This window comes from Xiphophorus hellerii, chromosome 4 (genome assembly GCF_003331165.1).
Source record: "Xiphophorus hellerii strain 12219 chromosome 4, Xiphophorus_hellerii-4.1, whole genome shotgun sequence".
NCBI classification, from domain to species: domain Eukaryota; kingdom Metazoa; phylum Chordata; class Actinopteri; order Cyprinodontiformes; family Poeciliidae; genus Xiphophorus; species Xiphophorus hellerii.
In genome coordinates, this window is record NC_045675.1 from 12,627,558 (window position 1) to 12,637,365 (window position 9,808).

The window sequence follows — 9,808 nt, forward strand, 5'->3', positions numbered from 1 at the left end:
AAACGTTTTAAGCAATAATATATATTTTTAAAAAGAGAACGTATAAGCTGCTTGAACTTTTATTTTAAAAATACTCGTGAAGTTTTATATATTAATACTTATAACTTCTAACAATAACAACAATACTAACCTAATTAGACTAATGGGACACAAAGAAATCAAGGAAACATTTTCTTTATTTTTAAACCAAAAGCCTTCAAACTAGATTCAAAAAGTAAGTAAATAATTAATAAATTCAGTTGATTTACAATTTACAATCATTTCTGAATCAACTGCTAAAAAGAATTACTGTTATTTTAACTGTAATAACAAAGATGAGCATTTTCTGAAAATTTGTGTTGATTTATTTTATGGCACATCACCAGTGTATCTAAACACACTGGGTTTGCTAAGCTAACTACATATCAAAGCAGTGTAAATAAATAACAGTCTAATTGCACTCCTTGAACATAATAGTTAAATACCAAATAGATAATAGTTCAAACAATGACAAATACCATCAGATGTGGGTTTTAATGTAGGGAATGTGACTCATTGACCATGACAAAAAGGCTTTTTGTTTTTTATTTTCCTGTTTGCGTGGTCAGAAATCATCTCTTGTCAGTTTGGTTAAGTTGTCTAAAATAAAGATATAAAATCTTTGAGTGTATGCGTTTTTGGTTGTATGCAGAGGAAAGACTGAAAACAAACTAATCCAGGATTCATTCATTCAACCACCACTTCAATTTTATCTGAAATAGGATATTTGTCAACATTTTAGGATGTGAAAGAATATACACAACATATCTATCTATATATATATATATTGTATTCTAGCATGTCAGAACAGACTACTTTGGTGAAATATTTCTGCCAATCATAACATTTTAATTTATGGAAAGCATTATAAGTTTAATTTAAAACCCCTACCTTTGTAAAAGCTGTGGAAATCACTTTATTCGTAGAAAGAATGTGACAGAAAGCCGTTGAAGAGGCCCAGCATTTTAACAGCCGTTTGTTAAAATATGCTTAGAGATTCATATATATAAAAAACACACAATTTACAGTGATAAATTTATAATTCATCTTTTATCTTTAAAAGTTTTTTTCTAAAGCAGGCTAAATGGTAAAGTGGTTAATATTTATATTTCTGGTTGTCCTTGATGCACAGGGTCATGGTGGGTTTCTGCTAACGCATTAGGAAGTTCTTGAGCCTGATGTTCCTCTGTTTGCTTTATGGGTTCGTCCTGAAGCATCATTACGTCCAGTCGCTGCTCGTCTTTCTGCTCCACCGCTCCTGCATTCGACTCCGCAGTAATTGTGTTTGATTGCTTGTTCTCTTCTGTCAACTCCTGCTCTTGATGAGGTGCTTTGTTGTTGGTTGAGCCCTTTAAAATAGATGTAGGTAAACGTCACTTAAAAAAAATAAAAGTAAAAAAAAAACAATCAGGATCTAACAGTAGATCATTGGAGGAAATCTCAAAGACATTAACAGCTGTTACAATTATTAGTATTTTTATCAGTTATATTAGTTGTTAAATGTAACGCTGAATGATTGATTTTCATTTGTTATGGTAACTAGCTTTAGCTAGCTTAGCTACATAGTGCTAATACTAAAGCTAAACATGCTAGTAGTCTTTACTGGTCACACTTCAAAAAATAAAAATCTTATTTCAAGTAAGAATACAAAGTATTTGGTAAAAAGGATACTCAAGTACCTTTTTACATTTTTACTTACTTTACCAACTAACGTACTCAAGTATCTTTACAAAGGTACTTGAGTACCTATAGTAAAAGGTACAATTTAAAAAACTGGTATTGTATTCATATCATTATGGAAATATTTGTAATTTTTATATCTGCTAAACCTCCTTTTAAAGATGAATTCAATGTTGAAAGCTTATATAATAATTATAGTATTTATTGTAGTATTCACAAATATTCAATATTTTTAAATGTTTAATATTTAAAAGTTAAATATTTAAAAATTACATAATCGGACAGAATGAAATATATGTGGACATTTGGACATTTTAAAGACCAAAATGAAAATAATTCACATGAACAATATAATTACAAAATGACAAAATTAGGCAAAAGAAACATTTTCCAAATCAATTGCTTTCAATATATAAAACATATGAAACTAATAAAACCTGCAGGTGTGTGTCTTGTGAATTTTTGGTTAAAATACGTTTATTCTTCATTCTGTGAAGTTTCTCACATTGGACAGATTATCCAGAAACGTTACTCAATTAAGAGTAGTGATACTTCACCCTAAAATTACTCAAGTAAAAACGTACAGCCTTGTCAAAAGTAAATTTTTTCCACAAAGTTACTCAAGTAAATGTAACTGAATACATGTAACTAGTTACTACCCAACTCAGCTAGTAATGCAGCTTCTCAAGACAATTGGAGATATCTCAATTATCTCATATAACAACTTTCAGATTTTTAAATAAAAAAATATTGCAGATGAAACAATGTGTGCATGTTACGTAAATTTTGCCAACAGTCACAGTTTATGTTGTCGGTGTACCTGTGTGTTAATAAATGAAGGCGACAGCAGCTCTGAAGGGTCCAGCAGGCCATCCTGGTTTAGATCCTGAGTTTGTAGTAAGAAATCCACCATGGACACCACCTGAACCCAGCAGGCACGAAAAGAAAAGACACATTTAAAAAAGCAGCCACAGAATCCTGAAGGTGGTATTTACAAATACACACAAATTAAAAAAACAACAACACACTGATTCAGTCACTTCAGCTTACTTGCTCACTGGCCTCTGGTCCTAGTGCATGATGGGAGATGTAGTCAGAGAGCAGCTTCATGATCTCCAAGCCATCCAAGAATCCGCTGCGATCATAATCGTAGAGACGAAACAGGAAGAACACCTCTGAAGCAAAACAGAGAAGACGAGTTATAAACTAAAGTTCATTTAAATTTCACTTTGAAAACGTATCTAGAAAAAACTCATGTTTAACAAGTTCCTGTGCCAGGATGAGGTGGTTTTTGGCCGTATTGATTTAAATTTCTTTTGCAAAACTACAGTGGAAACACTTTTTCGCATCATGCGAGACGTGATCAACAGCTGGACGTTACTACTGTTGAAAACAGCAAAGAAGACAACAGGAAGTGGCAGGACAATGATGGTTTGTTTTGACTTTTGAAAGCCAGAAATTTCCCTTTTTTTCTGGAAAATTTATGAGATAAATCTCAAAATTTCTGAGTTTTTTTTTTTTTTTGTAGAAAGTTACTCTTTTTGTCCTGTCTGTTATGGCCCAAATACGACATCATAGGATGGAGAAGCAAAAAAAAGTTCAAGTTGCTTCAGGTCCAATCAGTGATAAAATGGGGAACAATCAAGTCCATGATCCGAGCAATTTGATATGTAGCTTTTACTTCTTAAGTTAAATCATTAAAATATGTTACCCTTTCAATAATTGAGTGATTTACTGATCCGTATGTGTATGAATCTTGGATATTAAGTGTTGTTTGCAGTAGGTGTCGTCTACCTTGCTCCCAGGAAGTGATGTCAGGACTTCCCTGGCTGTTGCGTAGACTTTGCTGAATGTAGCTCTGCAACAACCTGCGATTACACAGTTTTACAAAACATCAGGTGGAAATAACAGAAAGTAAAAGATAAAAATAGAAAAAATTAACTGGTGAAATTATTATTAAAATAAATATGTGAACTGTGAATATTCAAATAATTAGACTTAGACTTATTTTATTGTCATTGCTCAAAGAAACATAAGTAAAATTGGCAATGAAATGTCAATGATATAAGGAACTTAGTGCTGCTAACGATCTCCACTGGTTTGTCGTTAAGGAGGAATGGTGTGTGGTTCCTTCTGAAGTCGACAATAATTTCTTTTGTCTCGCCGACGTTCAGGAGCAGGTTGTTTATTATGCAGCAGTCCACAAGATGTTGTACCTCTTTTCTGTAGTTCACTTCATTGTTGTCCTGAATTAATCCCACAATTGTTGTGTCATCTGCATATTTCATGATGTGGTTTGTGTTAAACCTGGGACGACAGTCGTGAGTGTCTGGTGAGCAGGGGTTGGTATGCTGGGGTGAGCATAACCGAAAGATGAGCTGAAGAGCCGAGATGGCCGGGGAATTGCTCTGAAAGCTTCCTTGATATTGGTGTAGACCAAATCCAGCATGTTTTTCTTTCTGGTTGGAAAATCCACATGTTGATGGGAATTAGGAAGAACAGTCTTCATGTTAGCCTGGTTAAAATCTCCAGCAACAATAAAAACACCCTCCGGGTATATGGATTGTCTGTCACTGATGGCATGGTGAAAGGTACTCAGTGCTTGCTTGGTGTTGGCAGTGGGCGGGTTGTAGACAGCAGAAATGATAACGGTGGTGAATTCCAGGGGTAGGTAGAAAGGTCTGCATCTCACAATCACGAACTCAATGTCCACAGAGCAATGACTGGAGGCCAGGGTGGCATTGTTACACCAGCTGCTGTTAATGTAAATACAAACACCACCTCCCCTGGATTTACCAGTAAGAGCATGGCTTCTGTCAGCTCTAAATGTTGTTGGCCCCTCCGGGCTGATGGAATTATCAGGGACAGAGGAGTTTAGCCATGTCTCACAGAAAATGAGAATGCAGCAGTTTCTTGTTTCTGTTTTGGTGGTTAAATCCAGCTTCAGGTAATTCAATTTGCTTTCAAGGGATCGTACATTAGCAAGCAAGATGGAGGGAAGTGGCAAACGGAAAGGGTGAGCTTTTAGCTTAGCTGTAAGTCCACCGCGACACCCTCGCTTTTGTTTTCTCTCATGTCTTCTCCGGTGTCTCCATGGGCCTGAGCTGTTGGAAAATTCAGTTGCTGTGGAGTTAGCTTGATTCAACTGATCCAACTGACGTAGCAGTCCAAGGCTTTGCAGAGGGTCCGTGTCTCTAAATTTATGGAGTCCAGATGACTAAATTTGCTCAATACCATAGTCTGATGGTCATAGACTGGTCTTACGCTGTTTCTCTGAGTTATTGTAGCAGAAAATACTGATTTAAGCAATAAATTGGTGGTATTACCGGGAGCCAAAGCAGCTGCAGCCATAAAGGGCGCCGCCATTGTAATAACAATAAAAACAAAGTCTGGTGTTTCTCCTCCTGCAGTTTTATCAGAGTTTGGCTCTGGCCGCATCAGCAGCACAGCAGAAGCCGAAGTCCAGAGTGGCGAGACAGAACCTGCTCAGTCCACTGTAAAAAATTAAACACGGAGCCTGTGGGGTTTATATAAGGCTGCAACAAATAATTATTTCAGTTAGTGAAAAGTTTTAGTAATTAATTTTTAGTAAAAATTATTGAAAATGTTGAGCTCTTTTTTTTTGGAATCTGTATACTACAGTTAACAATTACTAAATTAGTTGACAATTAATTGATTCATGATGATTAATCTGATTAATCGTTCCAGTCTCAGTTTTATGTTGTGTCAACATTAGAAAGCCATCTGACGAAAACAATGGCTGACGTTTTTATTTTATGCAAGGTTTTGATTGCTAGCAATGATGTAAAACCTTAATAGTGTGGCTGGAGGAAACGAGTGGTGATGTGGGCATAACGATGTGGGTGATGTGAAGCGACCTCACTCCATTTCTGACTCGGAGTGAGGTTGCAGTTCATCAGCTGGGTCTCGTTCGAAGGCCTCTCACCTGCGTTCCTCTGCTCCAGAGCCGAAGGGATTGATCAGTCCTGGAGGGGGACGGAGATCCGATTCTTCCCTAAAGTGACGAACAAATAACAACATAACAAAAACAACACACTAAAGTAGATCTATTGACGTGTTGAATGTTATTTATTTATTTTAAATCCAACTAAAGAGGCAGCATATCAGTATTCTTTTATTTTTGTATCAAAATTTTGTTTTAGCTTTTTTTTTCTTATTTTAAAGGGGATCTATTAAGCTTCTTTGAATAGGTTAGAATTAGTGTATAGACTATAACATGTGCATAACGTTTTTGGAGAAAATCATTTTTAGATAATGAGATTTTATTTTGCTCAGTTCTGCTTATTTTAAGCTTCTTCAGAATGAGATGCTTTGGGGCGTCTTGTCACTTTAAATCCAAATAAGCTGCTGCTAGCCACGCCCCCGCAACTCAACATTTACACTTGTACATGAAAATGGATGCAAACAGATGCACAATTATACAACCGTACATCTTTGAAAAGCACAAGTGGAGCCTTCTGCTTAACCAACAAGAATGCAGCAAGTGGTTTCTGGATGGTAATTCAACAGCAAAAACCAGCTGACCAAACATTCTGGAACTCCACTGGGGTTGCTAGGTGACGGGTTGGGGTTGCTAGGTGACGGCACAGTGCCTGTAGAATGTGACTTAATAATATTATTCTGGACAGCAAAAAACATTGGTGTTTTTTTTAAGCGCTTTGGGAATTTTTAGAAGCAGTAGTAACTGGAATGGAAGTATTAAAATACACGGACATTTTTAATGCCATTGCCCCTTTATAATAACTATTGATCAAAAGTAAACAATAGAAATTCAGTTGATACACTTTTTCTCTCAATGTCTGACGTCAAATCAGACATTTTTCTTTCTTGTTTTATGTTCCCATAGGATTATCAATATTAGTTGTATGTACTAAATACTAAACTGATTAGATATATTTTTTAATTACAAGATCAGAAATAGAATTCTAGATATCATAAAGTCCTTGGTCAGTTTCCAGATCTCTGAACAAAATGCGTTCAACTGTCTGAACAGTTAAATGTTCAGACAGTTGTGTTAGTATAAACACAACTGGGTTCCTTATTTCAGAGACGGATGTTTTTAGGTGTGCAACATGAACATCACCCAATATTTACCAAAAATAAATTGTTACTTTTACCTAAAACCGGGATAGTTTAGTTTGATTTAGTGTCAAACAGTGACAACAGGAATCTAAACATCTACTGTCACCTGTACATGTTTTAGCTTAAATTTTTAGCTTCAAATATTATAAATGTGATGAGTGAGGCTCACTAGTGGAGTAATTGGGTCACCTTTGAGTCCCAGGGAGACCTGGTGCTGCCAGGCTCAGGTTTATGAGGAACCACAGGGACAGAGCAGGTGGGACCAGCCGGACCAGCTGGTACCCCATGAGCAGACCTGAAAATACACAATGATGGGATCAAACATCCAGTGTAGTTTCCCCACACTGGATACTGCTACACTTCAAGATTTAAACAATAAAAATATATGAACAATACACTGATAAACCCTCTAACTTTTAGTAAAGGACACAAAATGTGTGCTTTTGTTGTTGATCCTAGTTTGAAAAAGTAAAATGCTTAATAATAAAGAGAAAATTTGGATGGCAAGGACCATAAAACATTGAATTTCTAAGAACAAAGTATAACAATAGTTAATCTTAAAGGGGCAGTTTTCATTTTGACCCACTTACCCTTCAACTGAGAATAAAAACTGCAGGTTTTTTTCATGCATCACAGCAAATTAGTTCATTTTCTTCTGCTAATAGCTTATCTTTGATGTGACTATAAATAAGAAATCAGAATAATGTATTTGTTAAATCTGAATGGTTCTAACTTAAACAGTCTTTTTAGGTTTAAATGTAAGGCAAAAGCCAAAATAAAAATGTTGAGATAACATTTATAACTTGTAGAAACCGCTCTGTATGATAACTTTGGGAATATTATTTGTATTTTTTTCAGTGAAGGCAATTATTTTTATTTTTATGGAAGCCATTTCCACCTCTGTAATAAGAACAGAGTTTATAAATGAATCTTGTATTGATGACTTGATCATGTTTTACTTACGAGATAAAACCTAATAATTATCACGACAATGGGATGCAGAACATTCGCTTTTTCTGCTGTTGTTTTTCTGAAAGTTGACCTTTTTAACCATAATTTTAAAAGTGAAAGCAGGATATTTGATTTTTGTAGGTTGGTAATTTAAAGGAAAAAAAAAACTAATGCTAAAATCAGCAGACTTGAACTTGAAAGTCTGAGAACCTTCAATTAGTGCAGACGAGTTTAAAAATAATCTGTTTTTGTTTCCCGTATAAAATGTTTTCCTTTTAAATCAGACTTCATATTAAATCCCTGCAGCTTCCTCATACAGTCGATGCAATTTGCTCCGTTTCACTGCAGCATTGTCTGTCACCGCATGCACCGACGAGACAAACTGGTTCCTGTGATGTCTTTAACATCAAACCTCCATCTCGGATAAATATTTAAGGTCTTGTTAAATCCCAGGATCCTTAATAAACTGAAAACTAAATATTTAAACAACCTTATAGTCGGTGAAATCAGTGCAGCAGCTGTGCAATCTACACACCGAGCCTACCTGAATGCATAGCTGGAGTGTTGACAGGAGAGACGCGTTGATTTCCGCAGGTTAAAGGTTCATTTCTGGAGAACACCTCTGTCCCGTCCCGCACCGCCCCGCACCGCACCGCCCCGCCCCGCCGGCTCTGCAGCACTGCGTCCTCCCCCTCTCCGGTCCCCGCTGCGGGTTTTGCTCCGTGGCAGGCTCCACGTGGATGAGCCCGGTCTGTCTTTGTCCGGGGATTTTCCTGCCACGCCACGTCCACGCACTCAGTCACATTCCTCTAAGGGTGCGGACACACAAACCTGGTATTTATTTATGTAATCCTGGGTCACTTCGTTTACATGGGCGGAGCAGCAGCTCAATCGTGTGGGTGAAACGCTGTCAGCGTTTTGTTTTTGCAGCAAATTTAGGGTTGTGATTTACGTGCAGCTTAAATCCAGCAACTGTAGCTTTAAAGGAAAGCGCAGCGGCCACTCCTGTATGGAGGACCAAAAGTGCCAAAATGTAATAAATTAACAAATTGCTACAGAGGTGGGTAGAGTACCCACAACTGTACTGAAGGGTAGCACTACTTCAACACACGTTTACTTAAGTAAAAGTAACAAGTAACTACGAAATGACTCAAGGGCAGAACTGCAATTCTACAATCTGACCACAAGATGTCACTGTAGCATTTTATTTAGCTGTAAGTGTCATATTGCAATTCACGATATAGTTTTGTGGGAAATGTTGAATTGGCCACATGCAAATCTTTACATGTTTAACATCTTTTCATTAAATGCCACATCTTAGGAAGTACAACGAGATTCAGTGACAAGTTTATAAAAGATTTCCACCTAAAAATAACTTCCATTTGGTTTTCTCAACCTTGAGTAAGAACTTTGTTTTACCAAGTTATTAATAACGAAGTTAAGGAGCGGAGACGGCCTTCAATGCCAACCTAGTTTAATCAGCCATCTTATCAGCCGCAGTACAGAGTATAAAGGCAACAACAAAGAGTTATTTACTTAAAGCAACGTGAGTTCTTACGCCATAGAAACACGAGGATGTTTGTTTTTTTTACTCATCCAGATAATTACAGATGAAACTACTCACACAAAAACAAACACAAGCTCACTTCCCACATCCAAACGAACGAGTCCTTAAGGTTTCAATAAAAGACAAATTAAACATGACAGAACACATTTGAGCTGAAGGAAGAATTTACCTATTTAAAGTGTGGCCTCCTTGCTGGACTTTACAAAAAGTATATAATAGAGCTTTCCAAAAATAACTAGAACACACCTTGTGTTGATTCAGAAAGTTTGTTTTCTGACAGATGGCTAACTATCTTTACTTTAAATTTACAGAAGAATTTTCTCCTTCCACGCAATAGTACAGCAATTAATACACAAAAAGTATTTTTCCGTGCAGGTTGGCATAAGATTTCCAGAGTTTTTGACTTCAGATGTAATAAAAGAAAATCATTATATGATGTAAGGATGCACATTTTAAGGAAATTAACAATGAGAGACCAAGTTTTCAGTA

At 36.4% G+C, this 9,808-nt stretch overlaps 1 protein-coding gene across 1 annotated transcript; it reads right to left on the reverse strand.

Annotated features, from left to right (window-relative positions):
- Positions 1 to 158: 158 nt before the first annotated feature.
- Positions 159 to 8,686, reverse strand: cgref1 (cell growth regulator with EF-hand domain 1). The gene is made up of 7 exons (XM_032560979.1): positions 8,297 to 8,686; positions 6,991 to 7,096; positions 5,645 to 5,713; positions 3,493 to 3,566; positions 2,749 to 2,873; positions 2,519 to 2,620; positions 159 to 1,367 (listed from the first exon to the last, which is right to left on the reverse strand). The coding sequence occupies exons 1-7, from the start codon at positions 8,304 to 8,306 to the stop codon at positions 1,122 to 1,124; spliced, it is 732 nt and encodes a 243-aa protein (XP_032416870.1). The 5' UTR covers positions 8,307 to 8,686; the 3' UTR covers positions 159 to 1,121.
- Positions 8,687 to 9,808: the final 1,122 nt, after the last annotated feature.